The sequence below is a fragment of the Micrasema longulum genome, unplaced genomic scaffold, assembly GCF_059751315.1.
Source record: "Micrasema longulum isolate JH-2025_06_02 unplaced genomic scaffold, ASM5975131v1 h1tg000581l, whole genome shotgun sequence".
NCBI classification, from domain to species: Eukaryota; Metazoa; Arthropoda; class Insecta; order Trichoptera; family Brachycentridae; genus Micrasema; species Micrasema longulum.
The window spans coordinates 235,016-252,253 of NW_028277777.1; the positions used below are offsets into that span (position 1 = coordinate 235,016).

General features: G+C 31.2%; 2 protein-coding genes and 1 long non-coding RNA gene across 5 annotated transcripts in view; 1 reads left to right on the forward strand and 2 right to left on the reverse strand.

Moving 5' to 3' along the window:
- Nucleotides 1-399: 399 nt before the first annotated feature.
- TfIIEbeta (transcription factor IIEbeta) lies at nt 400-8,646 on the reverse strand. Its single transcript, XM_088228423.1, has 6 exons — nt 8,299-8,646; nt 8,104-8,217; nt 5,074-5,236; nt 4,062-4,171; nt 1,705-1,882; nt 400-1,244 (listed from the first exon to the last, which is right to left on the reverse strand). Exons 1-6 carry the CDS (start codon nt 8,358-8,360, stop codon nt 975-977), a joined length of 897 nt encoding a protein of 298 aa, XP_088084549.1. The 5' UTR covers nt 8,361-8,646; the 3' UTR covers nt 400-974.
- A 2,928-nt stretch (nt 8,647-11,574) lies between these two features.
- On the reverse strand, nt 11,575-16,514 carry LOC148280420 (uncharacterized). 2 transcript variants are annotated; one of them, XR_015822613.1, is made up of 4 exons: nt 15,744-16,514; nt 13,456-14,308; nt 13,195-13,321; nt 11,575-11,902 (listed from the first exon to the last, which is right to left on the reverse strand). It is a non-coding gene; the product is annotated as an uncharacterized LOC148280420 (long non-coding RNA). The 2 variants fall into 2 exon arrangements; XR_015822612.1 differs by having other exon boundaries at nt 15,071-16,095.
- Nucleotides 16,307-17,238, forward strand: part of Hexo1 (beta-hexosaminidase 1) — a 39,984-nt gene continuing 39,052 nt past the window's right edge. The window contains exon 1 of one of the 2 annotated variants that reach the window (XM_088228413.1): nt 16,307-16,444. The gene's annotated coding sequence lies outside the window, so the exon portion shown is untranslated. Of the gene's footprint in view, nt 16,445-16,511; nt 16,852-17,238 lie in introns of those variants that run through there. The other variant, XM_088228414.1, reaches the window with a different exon arrangement.

Genomic DNA, 17,238 nt, shown 5'->3' on the forward strand with positions numbered 1-17,238 from the left:
AGTTTATACCAATACTATTGTTTAGTGGCTTCAAATTCATGTTACCTGCTAGGTAGGTAGCTTGAACTTCAATAAGTCATGTTAAGTTTTCACAGATGTTAATAAACATGTTTGAAAATAACTGAATTTCATTTTCCTTTCTATGGGATATTGAATTACAACTGGGGTGCCCGACTGTGTTGTTTGGATGGGTTTATATTTTATGAAATATTTAATTGTTTACTTTACAACATAATTTTTTGGAATGTTTCAAATACTATGGAAAATTTAATAGTTGATCAAAACATATATATATATAATTGTCAACATAATTTTATTCAATAAATTAAGTAAATTGTGAATTAATTATTTATTTAGTAAAAATAATTTTATAAAACAATATGTAATTAAATATAAATATACAAATACATCTGAACACCAGAAAACTGATGTTAATTCTTTAATAACTTCGTTGCTAAATCATTGGGTTTCAATATAATAATATGTAGTATTATGTATTAGTAAACTGACCACACATGAATACATTTCAAAGTATATTTCTACAAAAAACTATTTGAAATTACAATTCAAATTCTACAGCCCTCGGTTATAAACTGGATGAAGGCTATTGGCATATTATGAATACATATTTGTGTAGTTTATGTCCATGTTGAGGTCTCTTATTATTGTAAACCGGTATATCCCCAATACCACACTTGTGGAATTCTTAGATGAAGATTATTATAATCCCGTGTAGAAGTCTGGTTGCCCTTTTTCCTTCTGTTTACTTTAAATTTGTTGTATATTAGCTTAAAAGTTTGAGGAGAAAAGAAAAATTCAAAGAACACAAATCATTCGTGGCTTATCAATTACCTGAAAACTTAAAAATGAAATTGGATGCCACATTATAAAACCTTTGTAAACACATTTTGATTGAAAAATGACTCAGTTTTATCCTTATTATTGTTTTGCCTAGTTCATTAAACACCGACACATTACTTGGCAGATGTAGTTACTGGTTGTTTCTGTGTAAGTGAATTATCTTCATAAGTTTCCAAAACATCTGCGAGATGTTCGTTGTCTCTGGGTTTTTTGAACTGTCTTTTTTTCTGTGATGTTTTTTTCCGTTTAGGTGCTAATGGCTTCTTAGGCCCATGATCCTGCATAGATTTAATACCTTGCTTTTCTAAATATTCTTCTATCTTAGCATCATCCATGGCGTCCACAGCTGTAGCTCTCCACAACTTTTGGAATTCCTCATCAACCTATAAATATAACGAATAACAATGTAAAAAAATAATAAAATTACTCTCTATCCTATCTATCTACCTATTTTTTAAATGTGTGTTTTAAAAGTGTGAATACTCCATTATTGCAATAAAAAGTCAAATAAATTACTATAAAGTATTATAAAGTTAACAGCGATTCAATATATAAATAAATAGTAAAATAATTTATTCATAATAATGTACTTAAGAATAACATAACAGTGTTAATACAAATATAGTATACAGCCATAAAAAATATGTTAGATGTGAAATTAATTAGTTATATAAAAAAAGATTGAACTATGTACTCATCTAATTTGTATTAAATATAAATATACATTTTACAAAATAACACATAGGGAAAAAAGTAGAGTGTAATAAATATTTATTTTTACTTTACATATAAACAATACGAATTAACATACAAAATTTAAAATGACTCCAAAAAGGTACATACGGGTAGATTTGCCGTTTTATCATTATAAAACAATATTTTTCTTTTATCCGTTGACCTTACTATGTAAAGTACTTCTGCAGCTATTTGTTTTAATGCTTTTTCACAATGTGGCAGTGATTCTTGTACATCTTCCAATAAAACTCCTCCTAGACCTTTGAGATCATGTTGTTTCAATAAGCTATAACAGAAGTAAATCAGCTGCTTACAAATACATTATAATGTGGTGGGAAGATACTATAAGATTATATATGTGTATTCTTAACATTTTAATGGATAATGATAATCTTAGTAGACGGTTGTGCTAGGAGAAATTTAGTTCAGGGTATCATCTGACAGATTACTCAATTGAAAAAGCTGTATAATTATGAATAATTTTCAATCCTTTCCTGCCTCATTTAATCAGCCCTCTTCGGTGCTATTCTGAACCACTCTCGCGGCCGTAGAAAACACTTTTATCTCGCGTATTTACATACAAAATACTTTAAAAATCTTTTTCTACAACCGCGAGAGCGTTTGGAATATCACCCCTGGACATAATTTTATTGTGCCTTTGGGTCTCAATTAATCGGGCCTAGGTTAATTGTAATCTAGACACGTAGAATCCTTATAATAAATTTTTTGTTGCACTAAATGTCCATTTCATGCATATCGTCGAAATCCACATGACACGAAAAATTAGAGTGGATTTATGTCTATTATTTTCTTTTTTAAATTCATTTGGCGGCTACTCTCAGGTCAAAATCCTGCAAAAACAAATCGAGTGGAGATTAGTTGGCCTTACGGTGTACACATTTGACTACCATAAAAAAAATTCTTCTCCTTCATTTCCTCAATGCTGAGGATCTAAATCTATGGTGGGACCTACGGTAAGCACAGAATGTCTCCAATCTTCTCTATTTTTCACAGCATGTACCGCCGAGTAAAGGTCTCCCCCGGTTATATCCCTAACTTGGTCACACCAACAAGCAGGCGATCTTCCTCTGTTTTGTTGGCCGAAACATTTCCTGTTATAATTATTTTTTCCAGGTTGCATGGATCTTGTCCGGTATTATGACCAAAGAACCTCAAAACCCGCCGACTGTACACTGTAGATAATCTTTCAGAAATATTAAGTTCCTTAAGAATTTAATTGTTTTTTCTTCTTGCAGTCCATGGAATCCTTAACATACGACGCTAACACCACATTTCAAAAGCGTTAATTCTTGCACAGTCATGGAATTTTATAGTCCAGGTTTCAGTGGTGTAGAAAAATATTGGATATATCAGAGTGTGAATTATTTTAATTTTGATGTGATTGGAAATTTCCCTATCTTTCCATATTGTTTTTAGTCTGGTGAGAGTGCTTTTTGTTATTGCAATTTGCCTTTTTATTTCCGTTTCACATCCACTCTCTGCACTGATTTGAGAACCGAGGTATATGAAATCCTGCACGATTTCCAAACCTTACAATCTATTGTAGGAGATTAGCTCTATCAATTATCGTGAGTTTGGTTTTGTTTCTTTTGATTTCCAACCCATAATTTAGGCCCTACTCTTTCCACCCAGTCGATCAGCTCTACCATGGCGGATTCGTTTTGTGCAAATGATGTGGTTTCATTTGAAAATCAAAGGTTGCTTATTTCTTGACCACCCACCTTAATATCCTTCCCCCAGTTCTCCAGTGGTCTTCTCATGATTCGCTCACGTAAACTAAATTGTTTTAAATAATCAATTCACTCTTCAAGTTATTTTAATTGTGCCGCGTGGGTTTTTAAATTGGGCAAACACATTATTTTACTTTATTAATAATTAATACATGAAGGCCGGAAAACATAGCGTTATTTATTTTCAAAAGTGCTCTTATTTAATTTGCATAACACATAAAAAAATAATTATTAAATGTGTTATAAAAACAAACACTATTATGTAGGATTTTTAGCAAATTGACTCTTTAACTCAAAGAAATGTCATAAAAAAATTATGTCGCTACAAAATTTAAAAAATGGCATACGTTAAAGCATAAAATGACTAATCAGTATAAAAGATCATGACATCTTGATCAAAAACCTTAACAACTTTTGAACTTTTCAGTCTTGTAGTTTTATATTATTATTCTCAATATTATTAGTGTCCAATCCCAGAGCAGTAAGTAAGCCACGGTGTAAACAAATAAATGTAAGAATCATATCATGTCATACATTTATTGTGTACAACTGGGTCACCTTTGAATACAATAATTACAATAAAGATACAGAATGACACAGTAAAGTACATTTGAAACTTAGTAATATATATAATACTTATGCACATTTGCAAGCTTTGTATTTTCTTTTGACAATTTTACAAAAAATTTGACAAATATCCATGAGTATATTTACCGTAAAAGGGCTTTTTTATCCTTAATTTTGTAGACAGCCTTGAACGAAAATTTGTTATCTGGACTCACTTCAATTTTAGGGTTATTCAAAAGTGCCTCGGTTTGTAACCACTGAAAAAAGGAAATGGGTTGCATCAACATTTTTTGTAAATTTTTACACTAAAAAAATATATTACACATTTCAACTTACAAATATATTCTATTTTGGTGTAAATGTATGATTTTATAATATTTACAATTTTTTTTATTTATTTATTCATATTTTTTGCTTACAAACTATAATTAATAATAAAAAGAATGTGACCTCACTGGGGTTTCCCGTGCCGAGGACACTTAACAATATACTTTTTTTAAATTTTACATTTGAGAATAAACAAAGAAGACTAACTTAAAAAAACGAAGACAATTAACAAATATTTAGACAGTTTTAAAAACAAGGTATTTATGTATATCTATATTACTTATATTACAAAACACACAATGAAAGTAACAAAAACCTAACATAAGCTATACACTTGTGGAGCAGTTGATTCAATAATGGTATGGGCGAATGAGACAATCCATTTTACTTCTACCTAGCTCCACTATCCATTTTTTTATAGCCTTTTTAAACATTTTCTCGTTACTAATTGTTTTAATAGATAGTGGAAGTAGGTTATAGATTTTAATTGAATAATACTCAAAATCCCTTTGTCCGAAAATGGTTTTTAGTTTGTATTTGTTTAAGTTGTCTATGTGTTGAGGATCTAGTGATTATATTATTTGTATGTGATGTATTGTGGAGGTTATGTCTTTCATTAGAGTAAGAGTAGTTTTTGAATCTATAAGTGAGTATTGTTTTAGCATATAATTGTTTTGGTGTCATAAGTTGTGATTTATGGAATATTTCTTCAGTAGATGTCTAGTTTTGTAAAAAAAAAACATTTTAAACACTTTTAATATGTAAATGTTATTAGAAAGTCAAAATAGAAACTAATAAGTAATTTGAAAACCGAAGTGTAGAAACGTCTTACCTGCTTTACTTTAGTGCCAACATCTAGTTGATTGGTTTCATCAAGAACTTCATCTAAATTAAGTGGATGATCATCTCCTTGTTGGTGACGAGCTTTCATATGCCGAACTATTCTAGCGAGTATTCCAAATCTATAGGCGGAACTGCCTGACATTGTCTTATAGCTGTAAATTAAACACATTTACTTATTCTGAGTTCTGCGGCCCCGATTATAATGGGAAGTTAACAGAGTTATCTTCGACTGTCTATAAAGAAAAACTAATATTTGTGTACGAAAATGAGTTCATTCGCATGAACATTTAAAGTATTTTCGTCGGTAACCTATAATTGAACATGTTTAGAAGAAAAAATTGTATGCATATTCTGCTTTTCATACAGAAAACGAAATTTTACTTTGTAGATAAAATTGAAGATAAATGTTAACTTCCCATTGTAATCACGGCCCTGCCAAAGTTCAATATAAATCACGCATTTAGGTTCAGTATCTTGAACTAAGTACAAGGAAGGTGAGTGATATGTTAAGCACTCTTGAATTTATTTTTCTTGAAAATTGACACCTTTTAAAATCATTATTCTATCAACAGTGTTTTGAGTTTATCAAAATTTTTGTAGACAAGAACAGGGCCTCGATTATGATGGGAAGTTAAAATTTATCTTCAATTTTATCTACAAAGTAAAATTAAGTTTTGTGTATGAAAAATAGAATATGTTTACATTTTTTTTCTTAACACATTCAATTACCGGTTACCGGTGAAGGTATTTTGAATTTTCATACAAATGTAAACACACTTTCGTACATAAATATCGATATTAGTTTATACCATCTCAGTATATACTGATGAAGATAGTCGTTCATAATCACGGCCCTGGATTCAACCCCCTGGAGAGCTGTTAATATTAACAGATTACAACAGAGATAAAGAACATTTTAGAGAAGGTAATATAGAATTATAGGCATCTACGGGGCTTATGACCTGTTATTGGCCAGTTTAAGTGCCCACTTTACACACTGTGTAACATTCACCATTCTGCTTATGTTTGAACATCTATATTCCTTCAATTCTTTTAGCCAATTCAATTCGTCTAGACTTCTATATTCCCTCCTCTAAAATGTTCTCCATCTCTGTTGTAATACGTTAAAATTATTCTATTATCTAAAATTTAAATCAGTAAAAAAGATTTTTAAACAAGGGCACCTTAATGTAAAGGTGTAGAAAAAATGAAGAAAGTCTGTTAGTTAGTCATTTTTCGAACACAGATAGTAGATTTAGTTTTTCTACTAACATTTCTTGATGGAACTGCATTTTTATTATAACTTTATTAAGTTTTTTCCGCTTTATTTATAATTTTCACCAGCGACCAGTTCTCGTCGTGACCGACATCTTCTAATTGTTATTGTCAATTTTTCATTACAATAATTAATACTGATGCTACAAAAAAGTTAAAATCATTTCATTGTAAGTACCTATTTGTGGCCAATTGCATAAAAAAAAGTTAAATAAAGTTTAAAGTTAAATAATTGTTCATCAAAGCGGGAAAAAGAGTTCATAAATTTTCACAAATTTTGACAAAAAGGCAACAATTATATAACTTTAAACTTTATTTAACTAAACTTTTTTATGCCATGATATGTCATTTTTCATAAATTTTGAAGGAGAGCAATTTAAAAGTTTGACGGGCTCTGAAAAATCGAAATTTGAGTTTATAAGCCTAATTCTAGTGCCAGTGCATTATTTATTTCTTCAGGATTTTTTTTGTCTTTACACAAAATGATAAAAAGATTTATTTTTTTTGACTTCCTTGACATATCATATTTGGTCATCTAGAACAAAGATGGCAAAACAAAATATGTTTGACATATCATATCTAATCATCTTTCAACATACATAACATACCATTTTTAAAAATAGAGTAATGGTTGACAAAACAAGACATGTTTGATATTTCATATTTTGCCATGTAAAATAAAGACGGCAAAAAAGATGTGTTCGACATATCATAAATTGTTAACCACTAACCCATTTCTAAAGATAGAATGTCACGTCTGTTGTCATCTCAATTTTGTTTTTAAGTGACATATCTCAATTTGCCATCTCGGAAATAGAAAAATAGACATATTATGAAGTGACACGGGTAATATTCTCTAACCCTTTTAAACTAAGACATACCATATTTTGCTAGATTGTAGATCTCATCGAGACGAATCTGGTGATGTATATAACTCAAAATGCCTAAAAAAGTTACATATCAAACTTAGCCATCTTTCCACTAAAATTATGCTTTAATACACAAATTATTGTTCTTTAAGTGTTCTGTCATATGGTTTACCAGATATTTTACATTCCAGCATAAAAATAAAGCAACAGGAGTATTTTAACACAGCATCTGGTCAAAGGTATAAGGATTACTTCTATATTAGACTTAAACAATACGTATGGACCACAATAGAGATTTTAAAAAAAAATCTGTTTGCACTTTGGCAAATATGTTCATATTTTTTTTTGCCGCAAAATATCGGTTCCTTATAACTGACGTGGCCCATATAGAGACCGATAGATCCTTAGTATTCTGCTATACTGCACTTTGTATAGCTTGTTTAAATTATCTTTAGTGCTTAAGTAGAATATTGGTTTGTAATTTTGCATATATTTTAAATAAATGAATATAAATAAATGCCAAACTCTGTATTGTGCTTCCCAAAGAATTAAGTTTAAATGTTAAAATAAATTGAATTCTAGCTGATGCATATTAGCACAGAAATAATTTTAATAATATATTTAAGTGACATGCAAACAAAGAAAAAAAACTCTACAATCATCCTTACACCAGGTTATTTATTCTAGTGAGGAGGATTTATAAATAAATTGTGTAGGTGTATATTTTTTTCAGATATCATTTCAGGAACCCTTATTTTTTCAAATGGTAAAAAGTTTTTTAATTGCCCATTCAATTTTATTTTCGTAGCAACTACGTTGATTAAACATTGAAGAATACATGTGTCAAAATATATTGTAATAATGATAATACAAACTTTGAAGCATCGAGCTTTGGTGCTGAGCTCCCCGGAGGAGGTGGTCTGGCCTTTTTCTTTGAATCATCTTTTGAGGACGAAGAATCATCTTCTTTTCTTTTTTTCTTCTCAACTCTGCAAATAATATAAAATTATTAACGCATTTGTTTTGAACCATTTATTAAAAAATAGGGAAAGACATAAACTATCACTCACGTTGGAGTAGTTAATGCTTTTTTCTTGAATGCTTCGCGTTCTCGAAGTAGTGCTGGATCCATTACGAATATCCTTTTTTGTGAATAACCCGAAAATAATCTATTTCACAAAAATAAATGCTATTATACTTCAATTCACAATCCAGACAGCTGGAATTTTTGTTTTTAGTTTTAATCATAGATAAAAAATATATATTCTTTGACACAAAAATTAATCAAGACAAAATTCAAAGGTTTGTTTGACAACTATTTTCCATATTTCACTATATCACTTGCATAAAAATTGACAGTTTTCAGTAGTCTTTACTAGAAAGCTTGTCAGTTTGATGCTTTTTACAATATTGCTAGTGCTCTAAAAACATTTTTTTATACGGCAATACCAAAAGTGTTGGGCTGGAAAAAAATAGGGTCTGCAATAAAAATAAGTACCTACCTTGATCCTCAATTTTTTTTTTAATTGATTGAATATTTTTTTTTGAAAATGGATATTTTCAGTCTCGTTATTTAATAAAAAACTTCAATATAAAAGGTTATAAAATTGTCGTAGAGCGGGTTTCAAACTTTAGACTTTTGATTCAGAGCCCACGACATTTAACATTACTGGACAGGGGTGCCAGATTTCACGATTTATCGTTAGTTTTATCGAATTCGTGCGGATTTATTATCAAATCTCGCAATACTAATTTTATGATTTTTCCAAGTCGTGTAAATTTAATCGATTCGGTGTAATTTATTATATGGAAGATACTTTTACAAAATAGGTAATTACATTATTTGGTCAACTTTTTTTAAATATATATCGACAAAAAATGACTTTTAGCTTTCAACAAAAATACAAAACACTGGCAGCGAATATTTCTCATATTATAAAATAACTAAGTTTAACATATGCAGGTTTGTGTTCCATAATATGGATATTATATACTTATATATTTCCTATTGCATTATTGTTTCATGAACACTCTTTGATCGACACATTATGTAAACCAGCTCATGTAAACTAAACGGCTATTTGTGGGGTTGTAGTATCTCTACCCCAAACCCAATTCAATTAATAATAAGTTATTTACGACTTGTTGAAAATGGACCTAAAATTGAAATGTTTGGGTAAATTGTAAAAATGAAAATATTTCGTTTTATTTAAATAATATTCCAGAACTACTAAACCATGTGAAAAGTACAATTTTGAATTTTTATAACACTCAGGAGTCATTTTCTGAAGACAAATATATTTTATTGTTTCTTAAATATAACTTTAAATAGGCTTACCATAAATTCCGATTTGACCGGGATTGTATCGGTTTCAGGTATTGGTCCCAGCGTCCCGGCCGGTTTCGTATTCTGTCCTGGTTAACGATCAGCGACTACCCCAATTGAGTATTTTAAAAAATGAGTCCAATTATTCAAACATTTTCATGAGCAACATGTCAATGTACCAAATCTAATAAAAATGCAGCAGTACATTTTGTGCCTCCCGAGAACTTCTGCACCCTTAGAGCGTGTTTTTTTCAATAATGAAACACATTTGGTCAGACGATCGAGGCCGCATGCTGGAGTCTACCTGTTCGGACCAACTCTCAATCAAATACATATCAACCTACCCGTCCTTCCTATTTCCTAGCACACGCAACAATAATTCTACGTGTGAGTAACGTCAACAACATTAAAATTGCTGTACACAAATAATATTCTTCGAGTAAAGTGCTTTTTTATTTCATCAAAATCTTTCATCCTGCGAGCTGTGCCAGCGTCCATTTAGACCGCCAGCTCCATACAAGCTGTGCCAGCGTCTCACGATCGCCAGGTTTCAGCACACATCACGCTTCATCATCAGCAGGTTAGTGGAGTTGCGCAACCTTTCTTTTCCAATGATGCCGTCCTTTCTAAATTTTCCTTCTCCTAGGACGAGGTATTCTTCACACCTCATCCACTCCTCAGCACTACCGTATGAGCGCTTTTGTATTGCAAGTTAAACATTTGAATTTTATGCGATGATTTTTACAAAAAAATTAAAAAGAACAGCAAAGTTCTGAAAAAGGTATGCTCTAGCGAAAAATACGAATGGTACAATAAATAATTACATTTTCTGTGTAACGGTTTTGTAATCTGTTTTTTTTTGTGAGCATTTAATAAAACAATTTTTGGAAAACACATCTGCGTTTTTTTTTTCTATTCTGTTCAAACTCTCACTTCTGTCCCTGTTTGAAACTCCATGATTATGGTAAGCCTAACTTTAAAGAATATTTCATCTTAATTTTTGTTATAAGTTATCATATTTAATTATGTACCTACCTTTTCAATACGAAACATAGCTAATAAAAATGCTAACGGACATTTAGTTTTAAATGGTTTAAAAATTACATACCTAATTTCGATTCTCATGTCGATTTATTTTTTTGAGTTGTAGTGCTCATTTGATTATGTTTTTAATTGTTTTGAATATTTTCTTAACTTCTTTCTTATGTCATAATGTAATATATAACTAAGTTACTCATGTTATTAAAATAGTATTTATTTCTTAAAGTTTTAGGGGTTTTTATATAAAAAATTTGATATTCCACAGTTTTGGGCAAGCACATCACAATTTTTTCTTGAAACAATCTACCACCTCTGTCTTGGGACCACAACCCATGTGTTGATCTATTGTATACACCAGAATTATTATTTGTAGGTGTCGTAAACTGTTTTCTTTAATAAAAAGTTACATTAATGATCATTATCATAATTTTCCTATCTACACCCAGTGGTGCATTGGGTACTGCATTGGCACCTCGTTTGCGACAATGCTAGATTCGATCACTTAAATTCTCAACGAGATGTTGAAAATACTTGTCAAACTATATTATGTTTACTGCCTATCATTGGCATTAGAATGAATAAATAAATATAAATGTACATATTGTAATACTTTCTGTCTCATCATTGATAATCCCCATAGAAAAATGCTTTTGCTGCTTTATTTATTTGCCAGCTAACACAAGAATGTAGCTCACACCAAGAGCCATTTATTGATTTCAATCACACTTAGTAATGCATACTTTAAGAAAACTAGGGATAGTCAATATTTCTCTAATTAGCTTGACCCTGAAATATTTATTTAAAAATATGATCAGCAAGTAATATTTTATTTTTCCAGCACAGTATCCGATTAAGATGAATGATCATCTTACCCTGATGAATGCAACAAATAATGATCAAGATAAGCGATAATTTATATCCTTATACAGAAATATAGGTAGCATTAGGTGTGAATATAATTATAATGATGAGACAAACAGAACTTGCTGAAGTTGTAATTTTTATCAGAACAAAATTTTATCTATATACTTGGATGCATACATAATACATTCCATGTCCGCTACCTAGTCAGAGCATGTATATTATTTATTTATTTATATGTTATCCAAAAATAGTTTCCATGCTTTTCAGCTAGCTGCAAACTCTCATGTCCTCCCAAGTCAGTTCAATATGTTGTAGTTCGAAGTATGTAAGAATATCTAACATCTTGGACATTGGCACTCTCAGAACTTATTTTGCTTTTTCCCAGTCAGTGGCAACCTATGGTATAGTGGGCTGGGGAGGTCGTACGGCATCTATCACGAACCCTTTAATAAATGTACAAAAATTAATACTTAAAGTGATGCTTCGATGTCCTCCTACTTTCCCATCTGATACATTGTTTCAATTCATGAAGGTACTGGACATTAGACTTTTTTTTTTTTAATGAGTCATTGACACATTTCTGGTTATGCGGTTACAAGAGGAGATCCCAGCAGAATGCTCGTACGAGGTTTTCCTGTAATTTTAATTATTTAATACCAAAAACAAGTATTACTTTTGCTCAGAGAAATTTCTCTTTTGTGACCCCAAGTGTCCTGGATGAGCATATAGAGTTCTCCAAAACAATAGCCAATTTAAGGTGAGGTGTACAAGTTTAGATTTTGTCTAAGGGAGGAGACCATTGCAGGAGACTGCTGCGAGATGTCCAGATGTTTTTGAACTATATGCATATTAGGGTGGTCAAAAAAAATCGATGTTGGAATTTTTTTGAGGGGACCCCCTCCCCTAAAAGCTGCCAATTGGTTAAGAAATGAGATTGGTGAAGTTTCAGCTCAATCGGATAAGGTTAACCCGTGCCTCATCAAGGTTGAAGTTTTAACTTTCTATAATGGTTTTTTTTTATAAAATACCTAACAATATTGCAAGATTTAATTACATATGCGGTCTAGTTTTGTATTTTGTCTTATCTAGCTTTGACCATCCAGTCTGAAACTTTTAAAAAATATTTGAGTGGGGTCCAGTAGTTGTGCCCATTTTTAAATAAAAAACTGATTTGAGAATAATTTCTAAAATATGGTGGCGACATACTAAATGAAGAAGATTTTTCTCTGATAATATCTCTAACAAAACGCAGGTTCCGTTGAGGCGACCAGTTTTTACCGCAGTGGTATCAAAACACATTGCCTGGATTTTCTCAACTGCCCCCCACTCTTCAACTGCTGAAAATACAGCTTTTGCCTGAGTAATTCCCGTACCATTTTCAAACTGAGGAACTCTTATCAACTGTTCTTCATCCCCACAACTAATTAAAACCGCTACCCTTTCTACATTTTCTTAACTCAAAATATTTTTAAGTAATTTTCTTTCCCAGTGCACAACAGCTCCTTCTAAATCGGAATTTTTGAATCTATGTTTGATAAGCTCAGTCCTTAGTTTTCGGAATAGCTGTCTGCGAAGTCGTATTAAACTTCTACATACAATTAAACTCTGTGAGTCAAAACCTAACGCTTTTGCAGTAGCTGATGTTATTCGAACTGCGACTCTTTCTGAAATACTACATCTATCTGACAATAAAGACAATTTTTCGGTAATAATCTCTTCACTTCCTCTAGCGTACTTCTTTTTCTTTATTTCTGGTTCTCCTTCTTCTGTGTCGGGAAAATTCGCCTCCATGTCTTCTTGTTCCTCTCTTTCTGATGTGCTGCTTGTTGAAGATTCCAGTTGTGCAATTAAATTTACATTTTCTAAAAAAAAAGGGAAAAACCCATTAAGCATAAGCATAAGCACCCATAAGCACCCATAGGCATAAGTCAAATAATCTCAAGAGAAAAAGAATAGGGAAAACGTGAATAAAAGAGAGAAAACTCTAATAACCTACTTTGTTTTGTGATTTTTCCAATCTCGCCATCTCAGCTGCTCGTCTCTTTTCTATTCGTTGTACTGCTTTTACAAAATTCATGTCAACGCTTCCCATGCAGCCAGGACGTCCTTTTTTTCTCTGAAGTAACAACTTCTTCAAGTGTTTTCTAATGCATCTTGATGAGCAATATCAAAAAGGTCATAAAGGGCTGACTTGAAAGCTTCTATTTTTTTATTTTGAGCTGTGCTTTTAGATCTGTTAGCGTTTTTTTGTAGTTTTCTCCACTCTTCGTACAGTTTTTCAAGCTTTACAACACAATCTTTAAAGTGTCTGGTTAGTATCTTAGCTTTCTCCAAAAAAATTACAACTTCCTGTATTGTAAGTCTTGCAGCTTCTCTGGTGTTCAAATTCACTTGCCGTATATTATAAAAAAAGCTGCGTAAAACTTGACAATTAGATGGTAATTTACTGTCAGTGATTTGATGAGACATGTGGCCAATTAAATACACCATTTCTTTCTGCCTTAAACTCAAACATGAACTGCATGGCTCGTTGATTATGTAGAAGACATAGTCCCTCAAACCTCACAAGAAAAATCTCACTAGAAGAACGTTGTTCAATAATGTTCACTTGTTTACTGTTTGAAAAGCAAACGTTAATTAAAGCCCTCTGACCTCTCCCTCACACTTTCGAAAGAGTGAGAAAACCCCAGGCACCCCAGACAAGGAACACAAAAGGAGGGATGTGGTTTATGACATTCCAGGTAGGGATTCTCTGAAGAAAGGTCCTTGGCAATAGCTCTTTTGTAACAAATCCGACCTTTTAAGGGATAGAACTACATACCAGATAGGTAACCACTAACTTGCAATTCCTAAAAACATTTATAAAGTTGAAAAAATGTTTATTTTATGTTTTATTATATATTATATTGTTTTATTATATACGATACTGCTTATTATATTGTTTAATAATGTATAATGTTCAAAGGAAACAAAAAATTTAACAAAAGTGATAAAATTAAGTATCTTTCTTGCCATTTTCCACTTATTTACTAAAAATAGCGACTTTAAAGATTCGGATCATGTCCGGTCTAGGAAAATAATAGATATTTTCAAATATAAACGTTTTAACAAAAAAGTGGTTAGAATAAAACTTGAAGATAGCAACATTTCCTATGAAATGAAATAAGAATCAAATTTCTAAGACAAATAGTTTTCATTTTATGAGGAAAAAACGGCGATTTTTATGCAAAAAGAGTTTTTTTCAAATTTAATCTCGATGAGGCACGGGTTAACATTATCCAATTGAGCTAAAACTTTCCAAATCTTATTTTCTAGACAAATAGCAAGTATTAGGGGGTCCCCCCGGCATTAGGACGAAAATGTGTGTGACTACCCTAATGTAAGCATTAGGGTACATAAGCATTAATGTACATAAGTGTAATAATTTTTGCTATTATTTAATAATGTACATGCTTCCACTTTTCATCATGTCGTATCCCAACTTAACACAGGGCTCTTGGCTTCACAGAGTTACGGATACGTTATTTTTTTTTTTGTGATATATATGTATTTGTACGAATAAAAAAAATATATATTATAATTCTACCTTCCTATATAGAAAATATACTTACCTAAATAAGATCCCAATTTTTCTTTACATTCATATTAAAAATATTTTTTACTGGGTAAAATAGAGTACTTTCTTGATTTGCCATGTATGATGCTTAGCCAAGACAAAGCTCAAAATAAAGCATCAGTCAAATTGTTTAAAGGAATCATGTTTGTGTTTACATATTTAGAAATTGTCAACGATTTCTTAGAAAAACTGAGTTTTGCAAAACTTATAGGGCTGAGATAAGCATTATCGATAATACCATGAGAGGAGTTCTAGTAGAGCGAATGGGGAGAGAAAATATGTCTAAAAAGATTTATAATGCGAAAGTTGATGGTGCGTGCATGAGGAGATATATGAATGTAGAATAAGTATGTGAGGTATGAATGCAAAGACAGAGTGATGTGGCATTCTATTCTCTCTGCCTACATTTACTGGGAAATAGCGTGATGGTTTGTATAAAAAAGTTGTTATGTATGATATTATTTATTTAAAAACTGCTTTTATTACCGAATTGGACCATATATAATGCAATATTTTTTACTCAAATTATTTTTCAAAAAAAAACATTCGTGATCATTCGGGCTGACTCGGTATATATTATTCCAATCCATTCTGATATTTTTTTTTTCATTATTTTAGTAACATGTAGTTTTAAGTAAAATATTATTATTGTTTCTGATGAAACTTACATATTGAAACTCAGCCAGGGAAATTCTGCATAAATTGATGGAATTTTTATATCTACCCATTAAATGCCTAATGGAGAATCAAAAATAATATTAATATTTCTTTTTTACGGAGAATTGTTTATTTACACTTCAAAAAGATAAAAACACAATTTTGGTTAGAAAAAACAAGTAAAAGTAATCTGCAAAGAAAATACTTTAGTAGGTACTTGGGGTGTACTTATTGATTTTTCTTCCATCACATGCTGTGCATTATGCATGCATAATATGAGGAAAGGTACCTATGCAATGCGCCTTTAATTAGTAACTGATTAATATGTGAAATAATCAGTTAGTCATTAAGTAAACTATAAATTCGTAATCGAGTAACCATTTTTAGTATTCGATGCTAAAACCACGATAACGGTTTTGAAACACATAATGCGCGGTCGAAGAGTCATTAGGTCGTTGAAAGATCTGACTTGGTGGATTTTGACATGACTCCCGTTGGAAAAGAAACAATCCATCGAAAGTGGACTTGTGAAAACGGTGAAAGTAGTCTGTTACAATAATTCATACTTCATACTTCACAAGCTGCGGGTAGCCTGGCAAAGAGCGCTGGTTTTAAGTTACAAATTTTACATGATTCACCTGTCTACAATAATAACGATTCTAAAAGTATTGTTTTCAACGTGCACTGCTAGCATTGAATTCAAATAAGAGAGGTACGTTTACAAATTATGCATTATTATAGATTTTTTAAAAGTAGCAGTAGTGTAGTAAATTTCGATTGACGTTTATTTTCAAGGTTATGTTCTTAGTTCTTAGTTATTTTCTCTACAAAAATGCTATCCCCACTACCGCGAAACCGTCCAATTTTGCCCTTGATAGATATTTTGCCCAAAGAGTCTAATCTATGCTCAACCTTTAAAATAATATATTTCTATTTGATTTCGGTAAATTTGTTACATTAAGGAGGAAAGTAGATTTATGTCACTAACTCCACTCAGAAGCTTTTGTCACTAACTTTACTCAGTGGCTTGTCAGAACCTGTCAAAGTCCGCTTGTAATTTGTTGCGGGCCAATTACGACTTTGTGTTTTTTAATATACTGCTCGATGGCAAAGACAAAGGTAAGTTTTTCTTGTTGCATGATATAGGCAAAGGTATTCAGATCATTTCCTGTTTATATTATGTGCTGTCAGTAGTTTAAATCGAGAATTATGACGATGGGCAAATAAACCCGTATAAGTTGAGCCTCTGGGTTGTCAATTTTGGCCAAACGAAAAAATGTGTTAGGGTTGTCACTTTCTTATTTTAATAATTAGTTTAAATTAAATTAAAACTATTATGAAGGTTTTGCACACATTGGGTATTTTAGATTTTCAAAAGTATTATCATTATTGTGAATAATTAAATTGAATTCTTCTTTGCCTTTCTTAATTCATTTGATAATGTGTTTTTATATTACTTATATTGCTATTTAATAGTTTCTGAAGCATTTTTCATTTTTTGCATGG

Bases quoted from the DNA above. Each gene is read 5' to 3' on its own strand.
- TfIIEbeta (XM_088228423.1), bottom strand. From the start codon at position 8,360: ATGGATCCAGCACTACTTCGAGAACGCGAAGCATTCAAGAAAAAAGCA. The intron at 5,237-8,103 runs GTTTGTATTATC...TTTAATTTACAG, and splicing joins CCAAAGCTCGATGCTTCAAA to CTATAAGACAATGTCAGGCA. The intron at 1,883-4,061 runs GTAAATATACTC...CTTCTGTTATAG, and splicing joins GATAAAAAAGCCCTTTTACG to CTTATTGAAACAACATGATC.